Source organism: Microchirus variegatus (assembly GCF_963457635.1).
Source record: "Microchirus variegatus genome assembly, chromosome: 17".
NCBI lineage: Eukaryota > Metazoa > Chordata > Actinopteri > Pleuronectiformes > Soleidae > Microchirus > Microchirus variegatus.
The window spans coordinates 10,032,606-10,053,998 of NC_139818.1; the positions used below are offsets into that span (position 1 = coordinate 10,032,606).

Here is a 21,393-nt window from a genome sequence, read left to right on the forward strand (position 1 = left end):
GCCGTGTTGTGATAACCACGCCCACGTTGAGAAGGTACGTTCTCTGTAGTGGAAACACAACTAAACCGTGCCGTTTCGTGCCGTGTCGCTCAGTGCCGTGTAGCATAGAGCTAGTGGAAAAGCGCCATAGGTGTAGAGGTGCTGAACCTGAAATATGAATTTTAGGATTTTCAAAATGAACACCGTGTTCTCATGTTGCTTCTCTTTCCCCTCTTGCAAAGTGTGTGTAATGGGGCTTTGAATGTGACGGATGTTATAGAGGTGTAAAGAAGTGTGCTGGTATTATTATAATAATAATAATAATAATAATAATAATAATAAAAGTAAAATAGATGACACACAATTTCACAATTTTGTCTGACTTTATCTGATGATAATGGCTCCCTCTCTTGTGCTGCAGTGACACTTACTGTCCAAATGACAAGGTGTTAAAAAAATAATCCCCACACATTTAATTAATAAAAAAATATATTAATTAAATGAACTGGGCTGAGGGGGCATCAATAAGTGATATTCTAACTATCTTAATAGGTATCATTTGACAATACAGTTAACCATCATCACAGTTACATGCCAATAGTAGCATTCATGTTAATGTTTCGTTAAAGTGCAGGACACACCTGCTGAGTATACTACTATACTTTTTTTTTTTTTTTTTTTTTTTACATTTTTATCCAAAACAGAAAAAGCAGTTCAGTCTATGGCCTGAATAAGTCAACAAAATACATAGATGGATCTACCACAACTGGTTTGGCATGGTGGTGTGTCTGCACTCCATTATATGCACATTGTATTGTATATAAAAAATAATGTATGAACTGTAATATACATGAAAGATGGAATAAAAACAACTAAACTTTATCAAATAAATGTGGGTGAAGAAAATAACTTTTAGTGCACTTAGCAACTGGTAAATATTGACCTATTTATTCAGTCTACCCATCCCTCCCTGCTGTATTGACTTCACTAAAGCCTTGTGTTGATGAGTCTCCCGGTCAGAATTACATCCACATGTTTGGACTATTTTTGACAGATGTCACATTCTCTCTTGTAACCACTGGTAACTTATTATTTATTCGCTATTTATTACTTCACAGCAGAAGGGTTAGTGCTGTACTTTCAGTGTAATATAAATGTGCTGCATGTGAACTTTACCAGATGCAAACTTGAATTAATGAAATGTTCTTTCGTCCTCATTATTTATAGATGTGAGTATTGTTATGTCACGCTTTTTCACATGTATAGGGTTGAACTGAAATGCAAAACCAAATCAAAATTAGCATACACATGCTATTGTAGAGGAATAATAATAATAATAATAATAATAATAATAATAATAATAATAATAATAATAAAATAAAACAACAATTATCAGATTATTTATTCAAATTTTAAAGGCCAACAAAAAGTCAGAGTGAAGATACTTTAAGAAACCAAAACAGTCTTTTATTTTCGCTTTCAACTTTCATCAAATTATAGAATTCAAAACTGAGAAAAGTCCTTTACATATACAGAATAAGTGTATTCATACAAATCATTGCTGTTCCATAAATACACCAGGTTTGCAACAAATCCTTATCATAAAGACACACAGTGTATATTTTTTTTTCAACAAAACAGGTTTGAAATACATAATCATTGGACTACAAGGGTCAAATTACATACACGTATTATGGTGATTCATCATTTCTAATAGATGATATGCAACTTGTGTGTGAGTGTGAGCATGTTTCTTTACAGCATGTAGGACTGATGGTGTACAGTACGTGTGTGTGTGTGTGTGTGTGTGTGTGTGTGTGTGTGTGTGTGTGTGTGTGTGTGTGTGTGTGTCTGTGTGTGTGTCTGTGTGTGTGTGTGTGTCTGTGTGTGTGTCTGTGTGTGTGTGTGTGTGTGTGTGTGTGTGTGTGTGTGTGTGTGTGTGTGTGTTGAGGCTACTGTAAATCAAAGTCCAGGCCTCATCTTGGGCCGAGCTTTAAAGAGGCCTTAGGAGACGACAGGTACTTCTTGCTGTTGTGGGGCTTCACTTTGATGTGCTGCTTTGGTGCTGTTTTCAAGTAAAAGTGAAACTGACGGGGAAAAAAATAATGAGAAAAAAGCATAAGTAATGAAGGCAAAATATAATTACAGAGCTTATAGACACACTTTAATCAATCACACGCATTGTTTGGGCTTCTCTAAGTGGATCTCTATAATTTACGTCATATACAGTACATGTACTATATTTACAGTTGAATACAAACAGCTCAGACCTGGTGTTAAAGTCAGTTCTTCAAGTGGATAACACTGTGTGTGACTATTCCTGAATGCATCTCCTGTGATATATGATCAAACCTGACTTTCTCTTCCCCCGTATTCAAATACACACTGACATCACGGCTGTTTTTAATGAGTACAACCGTACATGCACGTCTGAAGTCAATGCGCTCGTGTCTGCGTAACTGAATCAAAGCTCTACTAACACGGCTGTAACCTGAAATAAAATTACAGCCATCAGAAAAAGGGAATTTGTGTGATGATCAGTGTCATTATTGCATTTGTGGCTGCAAAGAAATCATGTGTGCTCTGATTAGCATAAAAGCACTGCGGGTCAGAGGACATCAGCTAAGAATATATACTGTACGTATAAATTGATATCATCATCAGGTTTGCTAGGTTAGGATGGATTATGAGCCCATGGGCCCCTATAAAGACAAAGTTAAAAAATATTTTGCTTGTCATGCATGGAGTCTTACAGATTCTCCTCTTCCCATGAGCAAAATGTGCTTTTTGTCAGGCAACACCTGGCTAATAATAATAATAATAATGATACTAAGATCGAGGGGCCCTGTTAGACATATCACATAACTTAACCTTCGTTATTAGACTGAGGGCCCCGTCAAAACATCAGTGGTGGATTACATAGCCTAAGGGACCCTATAAAGACATCAAATACCAGTGTTATTTGGCTCCGGGGCCCCTTTCAGATATCAGGGAGTAATAACATAACGTGGTATATGATTTAGGGGCCCTGTTAAGCTATTATATATATATATACATATAACCAGTTTTATAATATTGGGAAGAATAACATAGTAGCAAAGATATCGGGATAGTAGGGCAGAGACTTGGGCCTCAGGGACTCCTGAACCCTTAGGCCACCTGTGGGCAACTCTCCAGGTTTTAAAAAGAACTCAATTTGAATGGAAAATTACCCCATTTCACACTTGATTGAATTTGCCAGTGGAGTCAATCGTCTCAATTACTAGTTTCAGGTGTTGGTTTAATGGAACATTATGACCATGGCAAAGTATGGCACATAAGAGTGGACAGCGTGATTGACAGCTAGTATCATCCGATAGGAGCCTAATAGCAGGTGACGCCTTTGAATTTCTGGTTGCAACGCCTCAGTAAAACATGAAATTATGAAATTCAAGGCTTCAAAACGTGAGTTTAGATTCTGAATACCACTGGGTTCATGCAGCTAAGGAATGTGGCCTCACACCACCTCTGAATGTGGGTGTGTGAGTGGATTAAGGCCAGATTGGGAAGCGTTCAGACATGTACTTAACACAATCTGGACATGGTTTGATTACACTCTAATACCAGGTCCATACAAACATACCTGTATGGCCTCAGCTGGTCCCACTGTGACAGTGCTGGTGGAGGGGAGGTAACCCGGGGCCGATGCTGTGACAGTGTAGGTGCCTGGTAACAGGAGTCTGAAATAGTCGCCATCCACTCCTGCAGGAGAGAGGTTGAAACAAACAACAAACGTACAGTATGTCAGATGAGGCTCTAGTATGAGTTCTGTCTGGAATACTTCTTTTTCGCATACTTCGGTTTTCATGTACAGCGTTTCATTCTCTAATAACCTGGAGCCAATCCCAGCTGAAAGGGGGTGAAAGGCAAGGTGCACCCTGGACAGGTTGCCAGTCAGGTCGTCGCTGTCCATCACACAGAGACAAACAACCATTCACTCTCACATTCACACTATGGGCAATTTAGAGTGTTCAATTAACTTCTGCATGTTTTAGGACATGTGGGAAGAAACTGGAGAATCTGGAGAAAACCCATGAACACCGTGTGGCCCCACTTCCTGCTGTTATTTCAAGTTTCATAAAACCAAACACATCATCACTGTCTTTTTATGATTGCTTACACACAAAGAGTGCCTCATCAATGACTGAGGTTCTAAAGTAGCATGAAATTAAATCATTCATTTAAGGATTTGTCAGCGCTTTGCTTGTTCGGTTGGCATTATTTTCAATGTGTATCTCTACCACTGGCCACAAGATGGCAGTGGTAGAATGTGCTATCCCACTGTGGAGATAGCTCTTACTGTCTGATGATGCTTTAAAATTAAGGTATTGGACACAGCGAACCTGTGACTCTTTCAAAGAAGCGCTTATGACAGTTAATCTGGTGGTTTAGATATTCCACAGGAGTAAAACACTGTCAGAAACAACATTCATATCTGCAGAATAATGAACTGACACCAACTGTGTCTTACCAGTGGTCACATCATGGTGGATGCCAGATACTGAGATCTCAGCGTTCTTGATAGGATTGTTGTTTTCATCGTACACCAAGCCTTTTATCCCATGATGCACCTGGAAAGGGAGTAAAATATAATTTTTTTTGTACATGTTGTGCAACTTTCCATTCACTGAACCACATGTGCTAAATAAGGTGAATGTGACTGCCTTGTGTTTGAATGTTGCAAATATTTAAGGAGTCATAAACTACATTTCCAAGGCAAACGCCAAAACCATCAGACAACATTAACCTTCCTTGACTTTACTGACCTTCTTATGCAAAAACGCTTTGGTTTATTTGATCAGTGCTATGGAAAAATGACAGAACCTTCCCTCGTGTCCGCAAAAACACCAGTGTGATAAATCACCACTGTATTTTATCTCATTTCATGCTCGACAGAAGGTAAAACTCAGTTAACTTGTATTTCTCGCAGCTCATTCTGTGTCACTTTATCCTGGGAATCAGAGCCAATGAACACAGGAAACCAGCATACTGGACTCTTGGCAGCTGATCGCTTGTGTGTCACCGTGTAACAAACTGTGTGTTTGTGGTGTGTGTGTGTGTGTGTGTGCGTCAAATTGAAAGTTGTAATACTACACTACAATAACTACAATCTGCAAAATTCTCTAAACACGCACAGTATGTGTGAAATGTGTGTTCTTCTGACCTCTTCCATGTATGAAACCAGAGCTTCTCGATTGCCCAGCCATTCTCTGGGCAGCGCTGACGCTGCGGGGAACTTATCGCAGCTCAGCTCCAGGGTGATCTCGAAACAGTTGGAGTACAGGTAGTTAAAGTCCTGCATGCCTGAAACGCACACAAACACAGATATTAGTTTATAAAATGAATGAATGAATGAACCAACAAGATCTGTCTATCTAAATAGATGTAGATAGTCTATATAGAGACAGAAAGACTACAAACAGTCTCTGTGTTCCAGTTTTTAAGGAGTCACTATGATTTCAACAAAATCTGGCATTTATTACAGTGGACTAAAAAAATGCCCTGTGCAATTTTGGTTGGTAATAAACTGGACCTTTAAAAGCATTTTTGATGGACTTTCAGTACAACCAGAGCCAGACAGACTGACTGACTGACTGACTGTGAAATACTGTCTCCTGCATACAGTAAGAGGCCAAGACTGGGAGGAACGTTCAAATGTACCCTCAAAGCCCATGACATAAGACTTGGAGCAAAAAGGAGTTGTTAAAGCAAACATTTCATGCTCCTACCAAACGCAACTGTGGGTGTTTTCGTCCAATTCAAAAGATTGCATGACTCAAGCGAAAAAGCTCAACAGTTTCACATTCCATGGAAGAATCCGGAGAAGCTCAGCCCAGGATTTATAGATCAAAGAAGTGCTTCTTTTTTGCTGCTGCAGTTCCAGATTATCTGAGCTAAAATTTAATGCACAAGGCCCAAAGAGTTTGATGAACTTAATGCACTGTAACAGACACACAAGTCCCGACCGATACTCCAAATAAAGGGATGAGGAATTAGTGCCTAAGCTCAATTAAATCCCAATGGCCAATGTTGCCAGTAAGTGATATTATGTTAAATCAGAACAGCCCCCACGAGGCATTCCGACTTTTTGCACTACCCTTAGCTATTATGGAGACATTTAAAATAATTTCTTTAAGCAATTCAAATTTCATGATGCAAAGACAAGAAAAAGGGTATGATATACAAGACACTGAAGTAGATACTGTATACTAATACAATATACGATGAATTTGTTAATTGAATAACGAGATTTATATATCTTGTTATTCAATTAACAAATTCAAGCACTCTAAAGTAAACCATTCCTGCCAGTTCCACTGTTAAATGGATGAGGGAAATTTGTTTATAGTTAGTTTATAGTGGGATAATAGTGAAGAAAACTACTTTACGAGATGCCCCATCTACTTTCAATGTATAGAGGATTTGATTTCTTCAATTAGAGAGATATCGTGATGTATCGCTATATGATTGCTTATCACAGAATCGTTGTATCGGGATATTATTGGTATAGTGGACCATGTATCGCGTATCATAACGCGAAGTACCCTGTGATTGCCACTCCTATTTCGGAGTGGTAATTTATCAGTACATCATACAACCATACTTCCAAAAAAATGAACTCTTCCTTTAACCTTTAAGGAAAATTAAGGGAACTAAAACCAAAGGGAAAAAAAAGGTTGTGGTTGTCGAGTAAAACTACTGTTTTCTTAATATTAAGGGAGTTAAGGTTTTTCCTGCAAGTCCCAAAAGGGTTCACATAAAAATGTATAAGAATTATTGGAAACTCAAATTGTATGTTTAAAATATCCCAGCCATTTCAGACAGAAACCAACCTCTGTGGTGAACTGATCCAAGTGATGCCATTTACAACCATGAGGAGCTAAACTAAGGTACGAGTGTGTGGGGGGTCAGTGAAGTGCAGCTGCTGATGTAGAGAAGGTGAAGAGGTTAAAAACAAAAATGGGAGCAAGGAGGCTCCGGAAAGAGTTCAGGGGGACACTGGGAAACTGTGCCGTGCAAGTGTCTCAAGGTATTTCATTTATGCTGAAGTCTGTGTCAGTGCTGGCCATCATTCACACAGGTGGCCTTGTCTTTTCTCTGGAGCCAGTAAAGATAACAGTGTCCTCTGACACACTGGGATTCTGCGTGTCACCAGGAGACACTGTTTTTGTGTGGGGGGGTCATCACGACCTGCCTACATCTGTCTCTCTTCTGTATCTGTAAATGTGTACGGGACTGTGCACGATACAAATACATCATGTCTTTGCGTACAGTCACCAACCACTTTATCAGGTACACCTGTTAAACTGCGTGTCAATCAGCCAATCATATGGCAGGAATCCATTCAGGCATGTTGACGTGGTCAAGATGACCTGCTGAAGTCCAAACTGAGCATCAGAATGGAGGAGAGGTGACTCTGAGTGTAGCATGTGGTTATTAGTGAGTAGCAGTTTCTTTATAAAGTTGCTAAATATCCCTCACCTCACCCTTCCCTTCCAAATGTGTTGGAGAACCTATTTAGCATCAAAACTCAAAAGCTGTTTAGTTTGTCCACTGTGGGCTACTGTAAAAACTGCTTCTGCCAAAATGTTGCACACTGGACCTTTAATTCGTTTTTTAATGCTGATGTTAAGCAGAGGTGTTACCTTTGGACAGAGAGTACCAGCTGGCCCCATTGGTGATGCCTTCATCAAAGAAGTCCCCACAGTTCCAGCCCTTGTGCATCCAGCTGTGGGCGTACGAGTAGGTCCTTGCCAACTGTTATCACACACACACACACACAAATAAACGTATGTACAATCATCCACAGACGAGATGTGTGACATGTCCGTGTAATGTCTGCTACACACCTGTCTGAAGAGTTTGTCATCTGGTGTGGCAGCGTAAATGGTTCTCCCTCGTATGCGCTGATCTCTCGACTTGTCGAAGGGATAATTGGCCACCACGGCTCCTCCGTGGAGGTTGGCGGACAGGACAAAATTGTAGCTCTGCATCCATTTTATGACTGCGAGTGTCTCTAGTTCAACCTGAGGATTATATTAAATGACATTGGTGAATAAAAAGATCCTTTATGACTGATGTACGTGTAGATTTCCCCTGAAGTGGTTTATATAAATGCACAAGATATTTAATGCAGCCTCTGCTATTTAAAGAGACCTATTTAACGCATACAGAAAAGTATTTTTCCATAAAGTGTATGTTACTGAATTCAGGCCCCTTATCTTCAATGAAGGACAATCTCAATGCTTCATTGTACCAAGAAATTTTGGCTTTTCTTTTCCAACATGACAAGCAAGGACCTGACCTCAACCCCATTGAGCAACTTTGGGATAAACTGCAAAAGAGATTGTGAGCCAGGCCTTCTCGTCCAACTGCCTGACCTCATTAATGCTCTACAGAATGGACATTAATTCCCACAAAAACAGCTCAAAATCTTGAGGAAAGTCCTCCAAGAAGTGTGGAAGCTGTTATAGCTGTAAAAGGGGGAAGAGCTCTATATTCAAATACTGTATACGTATCTGAGTACGTCCCAGTCCCTGTTTGTGTAATGGTCAGGTGTCCAAATGCTTTTGTCTACATACTATACAGTGAAATATTATTTCACTGAAAGCAGCGTGAACTTAACACCAGAGGCCTGGTTTTCCTTTTCTTGGGTAACTTTTTGGACAAATGCATCAAATCTCACTATGTATCTGCGAATGCTTTGCCTATTTTAGCCAGGTTTAGCCATGAAATCATCATTTTACTCTCTATGTGTAGCGCAATTTTAATTTTTTTCTAAGATTAGTTTACCAGATAATCCTGCACTTAAAGGACCAGTGTGTAAAATTTACTGTAGGAAGCTTTCTTGGCAAAAATGTAATGCACTACTCATCAATATGCTTAGCGCAGAAGCTTACTGTGCTAACAAAGAAGAATGACTCAGCCTACATACATCTGATGCATATACAACAACTAAGAAGAAGGATGAAACGGCAGAGAGTGTGAGACTGGGAAAGTGGAGCTCTTTTTGTTTTGCAAAGGCCACCGTAGTTCCCTGTAACCAGGCTCCTATTGGAAGACACCATCTGTCAATCAAACTATTGAAGAACACCTCAGACTAGCATTTAGACCATTAACTCAAAAGTAGAAGCTCATTTTTTCACCGACTTCCATTCAAACCCCTTTTGCAACCAGCAGTGTTGCCCCCTGGTGGCTATTAAATATAATTTTACTTCTGGGTTGGCTCCACAGTCTGCAGTCGTGTCATTAGATTTCATCGATTCTTACGCAATGGACCTTTAAACACCACCGTTACCACACAAATAACTCTCTAATGAGTAATTCCTAAGCCACAAAGCTTTTTCAAAGCTTACATAAGGTTAATCCTGACTTACTATTAATTGAAGCATCTCATTTTGCAGCCTCTCAGGAGGTTTCTCCAGCTCAACAGTAGAGATATTTACAATTAACCCTTTTCTTTGGCTGCCACTCCTTCTGCCCTATCCTCACTCACCCCACGCTGCATATCGTGCCTGGAGACAAGAATTAATACCTCTCCTTGACTAAGGTATGTAGGAAAATAAACACAGTCTGGCTCTGCTCAAGAATAATCAGGCCGCTCAGAGCCCACCGGCCTTGAACGCAGCCCCAAGTGGGACGTCTGTTTTTTGGGGATTGGCAGGTGTTTATGATCTGTGGATCTTTATATACGTCCATACATACTTTGAAGTCAGACCTGTCTCCGTGGTGTAGGGTTACACTAGAGTACACTATATCACTTTAGGCCTTTCTTATTGTTGACACTACTCATACGGCACATAGTCTGTGATCTTTAAAAGAAAAAATCTCATAAATCCACACACTCTGTGTGAAATGTGGCCCCCCTGGCTAATCACTTATCAGCCTATACTTTCGCCAAAGCACTGTGTGGCTTCATGTAGCAAAGTAGGTTGTTTTTAGAGGCTGAGTAAATACAGTATGAGAAGAAGCCCATGCAGTCAGTCCATGAGTGGTTATAAAATGGATTCCTGCGTGACGTTAACCATAAAAATGTCCTATAAATTTGGATTCTCTGTGGTGCTACTCCTGTTTTCAAAAGTGTCACAGCATGTGAGGATTAAAACTGAGTTAGAACTCATATGGGAATCAAAAACATTCCACAATTCAGGCACCTGAGTTGATTTAACATGGTGTTTGCCCAGAAACGTATTTTACACCTCGACACCGTCTCACTTTCTTTCTTAATGAGAAAAAGAAGAACATAATTCACTTATTAATACATAATTAATGTAAAAGTAGCTTAGCTGAGCTGGTGAGTGTGTGAGGATGTAACTGTGGTCAGCACGAATGACGTATCTGTAACAGCAGCACAGTTTCCCTTTTGTGTATCTTTTTCAGGCAGTTAACAGCCACTTCAAATGAACGGTGAACACAGAGCAGCTGTGTTACTGTCTGCTGAAGATAAAGACGATGATTGTGGACGAGATGTCCTCCATGTTCAGACCTTCATTCTAACAATGTTCTTTCAGCAGACACTTAAGAGAAGCTTCACAGCACATGCCAGCATACTCTAACCTCTTCATTGATGATTTGTACACTAAAAAAACTTTAATAATGAGAGTTAGAGGCCAAAGGGAAACAATGTCTCTCTCCCACAGCCAAACTACAGCAAACAGCAATACTGATCCAAGTTCTGTTTGCAGACATTAAAGAATAAGGAAATGTAGAACAAACTGTCTCAAACTCACATTTATTCCAACATTGATCACGCTACTCAACAAGGAATCAGATTGATTGACAGACTGACATAACTGTCATATTTCTCATTTGCCCAAGACAAATCTCCTTGTGAGAATAATGATGTATATGAAATTTGATTTGATTTGATATGAGGTCTTTGTGTAGTTTTCATTTCCAATTTGTGCCATCACAACAATAGATTTCCACAACCAAGGATCCATTGAGAAGGAACACAGGAGTGAATGTCTTGATTAAATACAGAAAGCGACCGTCTGTGTCTTTGGAATATAGATGACTTTAAAAGACATCATGGGTTTCTACATTTGTGTGTGGAGTCACTCACTATCTCCAGATAGAAGATAACAGATCCACTCTGAAACCACACATTAGGTCAGCTCTGCTTCTCACAGTGGTGACAGAGAGAGACGGAGAAAATGTTTGGCTGGAGCTGACATACTTCACATAAAGAATATCTAATCACAAGGAGCTCTGTGTTTTTATTCAATTTTGTTTACTTTTACTTGACATTCAACAAACTCAAGGTTTTTCCTGTGCTTAAAATTCTTTTTCCTGTGGGAAAAACCCACAAGGGAGAGACAAACAGATGCCATGAAGAATAAATTCATATTACTTGCCAACAAGGCTTCTGGAACTGTCTTCAAAATTAAAGGCTGATCAAAAAAAGAGAGCAGCTGCTATTGATACATTTGCAAGAACAGTACCGTCGAAGAAAAGCACCTTTTACCTAACAAGATACAGGTTTTCAGTGGTTCTCAAACTTTTTATATCAAGTACCACCTGATAAAATATAGAGCTCTCGAAGTAACACCATTATCGCCAAATACAGACTGACTTTTGACCGGAGGCAGATTTATTCCCAATAAGATTATTTGCTCTCTCATCATCCTCATCTTCCTCATATATACTGTGCACACTGGTATAGTGAAGATAGATTAAGATGGAGTGAGAGATAAGGTGACTCTAATTATTATTATTTAATTTACAGTAGAACAGTACTCCTCAAAGTACCACCAGAGGAAGCTTGTGTACCACTGGTGCTACATGTGGTGGAGAAGGTGAAGGAAATTATGCAGACACACCAATCCAAACAGATAAGATGAACGCATATGTATATGTAATGCAACCACACACAATCTTGGCCCATCACTGATTTTCTGAGCCCACTTGTTTAAATTTATGGCCTCTTTATTTCCATTTCACTGGCAGTGCAGTGTGTCCAGTGCAAGTTTAGGCCAAACACACACTGACACAAGAATGAAAGATGTTTCCATCCATGTTCCTCTCTCACTCTATCAGTTATGCACACACGTGTGTATACAATAGACAAACGTGACAATGTCTCCTCAGGGTTTATCCAGTAGCACTGACCTGCTGCTCCCAGTTGTCCGGCAGAGGCAAGTGGTGGTTTTTTCCGCTGGTTTTCTCATAGTAATACATGAGCGCGTTCAGGTCTGGAAAGTTCCGGTTCAGATCGATTTCTCTGGCGTTTCCCCGGCCCACCAGGTAGCCATTGAACTCTGGACCCTGTTGACCCACAGACAAACAGTGGAGCGTGAAAAACTTTCAAGGGGTTATGTATTTTCATTATGCAGTGAAGGGACACTATTGCACAAAAGGCTAAAGGTTATTTTCAGAAGAACAAAATAAAATTATTTTATGTTCTTTTGGATAATTACAGTTGATTATTACCTCGTTTACTTGGGAAATAGAACTCAGTTCTTTCCCAAGTAAACACTTTGAGTCTTGACTGTAATCACTGTGCAAAATACAGATTAACACTCAAGACCCCCTGAAAGCCTCAAATGCAAAATTTGAGGGGGGTCTAAACATGTTACAGTGTAATTGGAAAGCATGTTTTTTTCCTAAAGATTTTTGTAATTTCAGTTTTATATATATGATCTACATACATAATACACTTTGCATTCTTCTTATCCCTTTTAACCAGACAAAATGTCAATTATTTTATTTCTAATTAATGTATTTTTAATGTTTTAATAATTGCTTTCCAAATGGCGCTGTGGAAAAGGCCCACACAAGCCCTCATCTGACAGGGAAGATAGCAAATACTGCAGGGTGGCACCTGGGGTGGTGAAACAGTATTGCGCAACAAATGGGAGATGGGACCCCCCGATTATTAATGGATATTTCGCATACTATAATACCTAATAGAAAAATGCCTGCTTAAATTGACAATAACCTAAGATTTGATTTATTCACTGTAAAAACAACCTTTTTTCTGGCCAGAAACTTGATTTATTTCACTCCTCGCACCAAATTCCATAGAGGAAAAATCGTGAATTTCACATCACACCACACAGGAATTGTTGATCCATTTCTAACACCATCAGTAAGTGAAAATGTGTTATTTTGTGCCTTTGGTGTTGAAAATCATTCATTCAGATTTACCCAAGCTTAACAAGCAGCAGAAGACCAGCAGCAGGAGCTAAAAATGCTGATATTCTCTATGGACTTTGGTGTGGGAGAGTGGGAAGTGGACACACTTCAGTTCACAGCCAGAAAAAGCATTTAAACAGTCAAACGAATCCTGCTTGAATCCACAATAACCTAACCTGTTTGCAGTTTTATCTCTCAGTGAAAACAACCTTTTCTAACAGGAAATGTGATTTATTTAGTCACTCCTTGCACCAAATTCCATCGAGAAAATCATACATTTTACAACATGGCACACAGGAATTGTTGATCCATTTCTACTTCCATCAGTAAGTGTAAATGTGTTACTTTAAATCATTCATTCAGATGTACCCAAGCTTAACAAACAGAAACTGAACAAATGAGCTCCCGTGTCCCAGGGAGTCAATGGACTTTGGTGTGAGAGAGTAAGAAGTTTACACACTTCAGTTCAGTCAGAAAAGGCCGTCTAACAGTCAAATAAAGTAGCAAACATACTCTTTAACAAACATAGTGGCCAAAATGGTGATTTTTTTTTAGTCTTTTTCAGATGGCAGTTGAAAAGATCCTTCAAGTTTTCATGAATATTCAACTATCAGCAGTACGAACATGTCTCAGCCTTCAGCAGGACAGGCCTTGATGGTTGAAATTACTGTTGATATGATGCAACAGCCATGAAAGAGCCAAGGATTTTTAACTTATCATCCTCTTGAGTGGACAATTTCCACCACCAGGCTAAGCACTCTGCACTCCAAGCACATAAAGTATATTGTTTCGCTTCGTTATAATGGCCAAACACTGGTGACTTATTGCGTTTGCATTGGGTGTGTATCCAAAGACAAACTTTTATGATTATTAAACAGTATTTCTTGTATTTTAAAGCATTTCCATGCAGCGTCCTATAAGACTTTCTGACCAGCTGGACGACGAATGCAAGATTTGACTGTGCTCTGCATGGAAGGACAGTATCCACATTTTATATCTTCTGATGCCACAGACATGATCATCTTGTTGTTTTTCTCCTCAGAAAGCCCAATTACTACCCACAGTCCCTGCTATGCTATGATTCCATGATTAAAACAACCCTCCCATTGTTTTCCAGATGCTGCCGCTGCAGCCAAACATCTGTGATGCGACAAATTATAGTGTGATGCACATGTATCATCTGAGTGGCAAACGCAGGGAGCATCGTGTGCAACCGACCTCTTCAGGATATATAATTAAAGGCATGTGTGCGTGTGTGTTTCATGGCCTATGTAATTACCTCTTGCTGAACGCGAGGGGCTCTCTTTCTCTCAAAGACCCGATCGTTAGTGTTTTTATAGACATTAGAAAAAAAAAACGGAAGAATTTCCTTGATAGTATTTTGCTCTGAGTTGCTCGTTTTAAGTATAAACAGATATCACTTCACACAATGCTGATTAAGCCTGATCAGCGCCACATAACTCTCTGTGTGTTTCTCATGATCGCAGTGTTTCGTTCTTGTGTCCCCTGTGTGATATTATAGTGCCGCACACAGCGAGTGACGGATTATATGTCACGATTTATGGAAGCAAGGCGGAGGCGAGACAGTCGCACACACTTGGATTACAGTATGATTGAAAACTATTTTAATCGCAATCATATTATCGTCTGTGTGTTTCAATCACAGCTGCTGCTGTTCCTGCACCATGCAGCTCCATGTTTGCTGGATGAAATGTGGATGGGTCTCCTTACTTTTAAAGACAGATATACATAACATAACAACTCCCTGTAGAAAGTAGAAACAAACAAATTCTTCCTCGTCTGACGCATTTTTCTTCTCATATGTTCCTGTAGCAGCACAGCGCGTTCATAATCTGTGGAAGCTCAGCTTCACTTGATTTCCAGTGGTGCTTTTCCATGACTGATAGTACTTAAAATGTGACGTCAACAGGCTGCCGGCCACTGACTGGTCAGAGAGTGTCGTCACTGGAAGAGTCACGAGCGCGATGTCCGACACAAGAATCAAACTGAACAATGCTGAACTGTAGCTCAGTAAAAAAAAAACTAAACATCCTGAAAACATGCGTTCATCTCTGACATTTTGCAACAACATTTCTAAAACCCCAATATTTAACAGAGGAGCACTGCTGAAAGCTGGCAATTGTGAGCAGAATTTATGTGTAAATAAATGGGCCTAAAATTAGCTTCCCCTGTTTCAAAAAACAAAAAAGCAACCGCCACTATTCTGAATACATGTTGCTGGAGGGGAAGATGTGTGTAGAATGTGTGTGGTGAGCTGTGATTTTGCTTTCATGTATTAGGTTTCACTGAGGGGGCTTCAGCACTGGCAAGAACACGCTCGAGGAAAAATGTGGAAACTTATTTTTCTCCCCAAGTGGCAAATGATTGCTTAAGACAAACAGCCAAATGTGTCCCTGAGGAAGATTTTTCCTTTAGCTTTGCGGACGCCTTGGGGTCAGGGTGTGCATTACCTGTCTGGCAGCCACTTCGTAGCCATCAGGGTTCATGGAGGGCAGGATGTGGATGCGCGTGTCATGGATCAGCCTCGTGATCCGTTGGTTTCCGGCGCGATACTCCTCACACATAAACTGGGAGAGCTTGATGAGCAGCTCGCGGCCGAGCACTTCGTTGCCGTGCATGTTGCCCACGTACTTGAACTCCGGCTCCACTGGTGCGGAAAGGAAGAGAGAGAGGGAACATGACATGAGGGTCAGAAAACCAGATATGAACTGCAAGGTGTGAGAATAAAAAATGACTGCACACACACACACACACACACACACACACACACACATACATCCTTGTATAGCATCAGTGAGGATGCTATACAAAAATAGTGAAATAGTGATTCCTTTATGGACCACTGTATATCTCTTGAAAATGACTTGTTTACCGTTCAAGACATTGATAACTCCTGTTGTTATGATTTATATCGTGAGGTTGTGATATTTTGTCATCTTTGAATAGTGAGTCGTTGTAAAACAAAAGTATGGAAAACTATTCTAACACATATGTACATAACCTACAAGTCAACGCTACTGATGACACTGGTTTGTTTGGAGATTTGTGCGTGCTTTACTGCGATTGAAGTGAAATAGATAACTGATTTAAGTCTGCTTTAAGTCCTTTTCCTCTTTAAGACCAAGTAAAAAGCAGAGCTTTATTGTGCTAATTCTTTATGTATTCAGTCTAAACTCTAAACTAATTAGCTCACTTGGCCCCAAGTTATTGCATTATTGGAATTTCTTGATAAGGATTTTCCTCACCATGTCTGACAAAGGTGAAGTCTGGGGGGGTGGAGTGAGTACGATTGCAGCTGATTGAATTATTTGGATAGGGTCATCTGTCAGCATTCCAGTGAGTATCTGTTGGTGATTGGGTGAGCCACTTATCCAAACAGTCTCCTGCTCTGTATAGGGTTCCCTCCTTCATTAATCACAGAGAGACCTATGGGCCCCCAAATACTATACAGCTACAGAGAACAGAGCTACTGTTGAGCACTGGCTGTGGTCTATGTATGTGTGTGTGTGTGTGTTTGTGTGTGTGTAATCCAGTATTATTTTACACTGCATCAACTATATGTCAAAATTAGGACTGGGACAATACATCTGGGATTCCATAATATCATTAAGGGCAATTTTCTTTCTCTTCTTAAAACAAAATCATTTTCCTACAGCTTTAGTATAGCTGAGGTCACACAACAGCCAGAGGCAAAACAATGTCATTTTGGCAGGAAGCCGTGCTGTTCAAATCCATGGACATATTGTACATAACTGGCGATATACTGTACACTCTTAGAAATCAAAGTGCTAAGTAGAACCATATAAGGTTCTTTGGCTTGTCCTCATAGGAGAACCCTTTTTGGCTTCAGGTAGAACCTTTTTTATAAAGGTTCCACCTGGAACCCTTTTGGAGGGTTCAACCAAGAACCCTTTTAAAACCCTTTCTTCGGGAAAGGGTTTTTCAGAAGTGAATAGTTCCAGGTAGAACCTCAGCCCTTGTAGAAGGACCCTTTTGGAACCCTTAATTCTAAGAGTGTATATGAGGCGGTATAAAAGGGAGGAAGCATTTTACTAGATCACCAAAGATCCTGAGAGATGGAAAATTTGCCATAAAACAACCTCAAAGTGAGTAAAATGTGCGATGTGAACCCACAGGCAACGGATTCTGTTTCTGTAGTGGTTACTTCATATCAGATACAGAATCCAACACTAATTACTTTTAATATTGTGTTTATTTAACATCCCTGTATTGTGACATCTAAGCGTTCACTGAACTAGAAAGAGGAAAAGGTTAAATCTGGAATAATCTGGTCCATACTCGTTAAAAGCACCTGAGGGACATTTTAAGTGTCAGATATATTCTGTCTGTCAGGTTCTGTGATGTAGTGCACAGTGAACTCTGACGGCTTGAAACTGGCACTGCAGCTGTTCATTCGTGCAGAAGCTTTTCCTGCCAACATGGCAGAGTCAACGAACTGAGTCACAATAACCTGCAAATTGCCTAAATTGTAGATGAGCAGAACTTCTTGAGGAAATTTTAGTTTCTAGTAGAATTATTCTGAAAATGAAAAAAAAATTTTTTTATAATAATCAATTAATCTATTAACTAATTTTTAAATTAGTTTCCCCCCACCCCTAATACATTTAATTTAATTTAAATTATATTAAATTACATTTAAACACCCACATTGCTTCAGGCACCAAACTGGTGCAGCTTGGCCACTTAAATTTAGCTCCTATTCTTTAAAAGGACGCTTTGAGTTCGGAAAAAACAGCGTTTGGTTCAAGTGTGGAGCTTTAAGAAAGAGAAGGAATAAAACACACTCAGCAGTATGGGAAAGACATGAACTTCCTATAGGGTGGAAGAGGGTTGACCCAGACAAGGCCTAAGGTCACTCCCCCTCTGTGAAGTGCACGGTTCCTGTTTTTCACCATCGGTCACCTTGCAACAGAACAGACTCACATCCTTCTATTCTACTTAAGGAAGCTTCTACTTGTGCAAAGTTCCCCCACAGCCAAAAAAAGCATTCCCTGCAGTTGTCAAGCTCTTTTTTTTTCTCCTATCTCATTCCCACTGATCAGAAAACAAGTTTAATTCTGGGCTTAAATTGGTTTCTCACCATCGTAATTTGTTTAATCAGCATTCACTCCCAGGAAACGTGACTCTGCGATGCACATGGCTTTTCTATAGGCTGCAGTTCCAAAGGACATCAATGGGAAAATAAGATTTTTCTTCTTCATCTGCTCTATTTTTTGATAGAGATGCCATTGTTGGTGTAATTTTATCGGCATTAATGATTGTAGTGATCCTTACCGATTTAGAGAGAGTAAACAGTGTGACATTATCATAGAGAGCTGTGTGGTTTAATGTTCTCCCTGACTCGTTTTGTTTGCTGCACATCTGTGACATCACAACTGACGCAAAGGAGAAAAATCAGAACAACCACTGGCAGTGGAATCTGGTGTTAATCACCCAGGTTTCAAAACCCAGAACCTGCTAATTTAAGTGTCAATGAGGCTGCAAATAGCTGCTATACATATATGCAGTGTTAAAATCCCTTCCAGGAGTGCAAACATTTGACCTGCTTTCAAAGCAAACACTTGCTATAATGAGTTTATGGATTTTAATTTGCAAGCGATATGCAAAAATAAACACGCGAGCAGCTGATTCAGTGGTGAGGAGACAGGAGAAAACAAGCAGAGCTTCTGTGAAAAGTGGGATCAGGGTTAAAACGTTGTTGACTCAAAGCGCACTCTTGTGTCATCTGCTCCGCTTTGAATAACACTCCACATTTTCTCAGCGGCTGAATGGCAAAAAAAAAGAAAAAAAAAGAAAAGAAATGAATCACAGATGTTGACTCCGTTGTTTCACTTTTGCTTTTTCCTCGTGCACCGCGGGTTTTCCATAGATTATGGTCACTGATGTTTATCACAGGGATGACTTTCATCTCCACTGCTGAGGCAAGCTGAAACTCGGCTTCTTAAAGCCTCATCGGAGGCTTGCATTTCAGCTCACTGGGGGTGAAAACTGGAGCCTGCAGTGCATGGACTGCTCTGTCCTCTGCCAGCTATGTTCTCAGTCCCAACAGCAAGAAGGGAAAAACTAATTAACAGCCAGTGACAAGACTGGGATTCTTGAATCCATTGTCATTTAAAGAAAAACATATTTTTTTGCCATTTCAACAATGTATCTGAGATATATAAACTTTATTGATATGTGTATTTTACATACGACTAAGTGTATTTTGTGCAGTCTTGTGTAATGTGCTAAACATGTGCTATTTCCAAGGTAATTGATAAGCTAATCAACATGTCATTAATGCTACTGTAGATACAATGATGTGTACTAGGCAGTATATTAAGTCATCTTTAAGAAGTACATTTAGAAGAATATAATGTTTAAAAAGTATCCAAATCATAGGAGGTCTTGATTAAACATTCTGCTTTGTACACTTAAATAAGTATAAATTCAATTCAAGTTAAAACTTGATATATGCTACTGTACCTTTTAATGCACACAGGAAATGTGTTTTTGCACATTTGGGTTGTCTTAATTTTTGTAGCAGATTGTTATGTTATTTTATACTGAACTGTATTAAATAACAGGTTTCTAGTATTTTAATGGGGTGGTTGAGTATATTGGTAATTGGTTTTGACGTTCTGGGAACATAGATTCAGACTATCCATAACCATTTACCATTAAGTATAAGCACCACTAGAGTATTTCAAATTCAGTTTCATCTTGCAATTATATTAACACTTCTTTTAAAATATCACATTTAATATGGCCTGAGTATATAACTTTCACCAAAAACACTTTAAGTACATCTCTTTTCCACCTGGGATGTGATTTATTCCCCATATTCTGGTATGATCCTTCATTAAAACACTTTATCCAAATGGATCGTGTCCATCCACACGGGACTCTGCACACAGAAGGTTCAGGTGTTACTCACATGCCTCGTGGATGCCCGGGTTATCACTGAACTCCAGCACGTAGAGGTGTCGTCCCTCCACGCTGCGCCCGATGCTGTAGATGCGAGTGACGTAGGGGCACTCGTTGTGCACTGCAAACAGGGCTCGCACCATCTCCTCATACCGGTGATGCTGGAGGTCCGAGCCGGACACCAGGAGCCCCATCAGCCCCAGCAGGACAGCGCCAAGCCAGGAGAGAGCCCCCCGCTGCTGCATGGTCCCTCTGCCAGAGTTGTGCAGCACAGCAGGAGCTTAACGGAGGAGACTGCTGCAGCAATGCAATACACTCACACACTGTCAGATGTGTATTAAGCTCTTCACACACCAAACATACTGGTTACTCCCTGTGCTTGCTCTTGCCCTTTCTTGTTCCCCTTCTCTCTCCTGCTCTCCCTCTCCCCCCTTGCCTCCTCCCACATACAGTCCTCACATTGAAGAGCAAGTAAGGACAGCCCCTCGCTCCTTCTTTGTCTCACTCTCCTCCTCCAACAGCTGCTTCTCTCCCTCTCTCTTTGCCTTTGAGTCCTTGTCAAGTACATGCTACTTGCTTTATTGCTGCCTCAAATGCCTCTACCTCAAGTAGCTCGCCCCGCAGGACCCTCGGCTCTCTGAACACACAATCTGAATTTCATCCCGTCTCCCAGAGACTCATTTTCTATCCCTCTCTTTGTCTCTTACTCCAGCACGGTTCCATACTGCCCTCCTGGGAAAGAGGGGTTGTTTCCACGGTACTGCTCTCCCCAAGCCCTGAAGCCCTCAATCATCCATTCATTAACTCTTAAGTCAACACACAACCCCTATGTGTGTGTGTGCGTGTGTGTGTGTGTGTGTGTGCGTGTGTGTGAGAGTGTGAGAGAGAGAGAGAGAGAGAGAGAGAGAGAGAGAGAGAGAGAGAGAGAGAGAGAGAGAGAGAGAGAGAGAGAGAGCGAGAGAGCGAGAGAGAGAGTTCTTTCACAATCTTTAGACTGGCTTTGTTGCTTGCTTTCTCCAGGAACATTAATACACACACACTTGTAGAAAAACATACCCACGCACAGTCTAATAGCCCAGGGAAGAAAGACCAAATGCTGCATTTAGACTTCTAAAGACACCAATTGATGCCAAGTCACATGCACGCCCACCCCCCCAAACACACACACATGCACATGCATAGATTCGCACAGCGAGGACATGCTTCTATTCACTTGGACAGCACTAAGCAAAGCGTTAACCAGTTAATGCCTTACCCCCACCACAATTCAAGTCTTAGCCCCAAACTTAA

The 21,393-nt window shown here is 40.3% G+C and overlaps 1 protein-coding gene across 1 annotated transcript; it reads right to left on the reverse strand.

Moving 5' to 3' along the window:
- Window positions 1-1,458: 1,458 nt before the first annotated feature.
- cpn1 (carboxypeptidase N, polypeptide 1) lies at window positions 1,459-20,453 on the reverse strand. The gene is made up of 9 exons (XM_083904128.1): window positions 20,114-20,453; window positions 15,627-15,823; window positions 12,130-12,285; window positions 7,869-8,045; window positions 7,665-7,776; window positions 5,183-5,322; window positions 4,490-4,589; window positions 3,602-3,720; window positions 1,459-2,066 (listed from the first exon to the last, which is right to left on the reverse strand). The coding sequence occupies exons 1-9, from the start codon at window positions 20,346-20,348 to the stop codon at window positions 1,956-1,958; spliced, it is 1,347 nt and encodes a 448-aa protein (XP_083760254.1). The 5' UTR covers window positions 20,349-20,453; the 3' UTR covers window positions 1,459-1,955.
- Window positions 20,454-21,393: the final 940 nt, after the last annotated feature.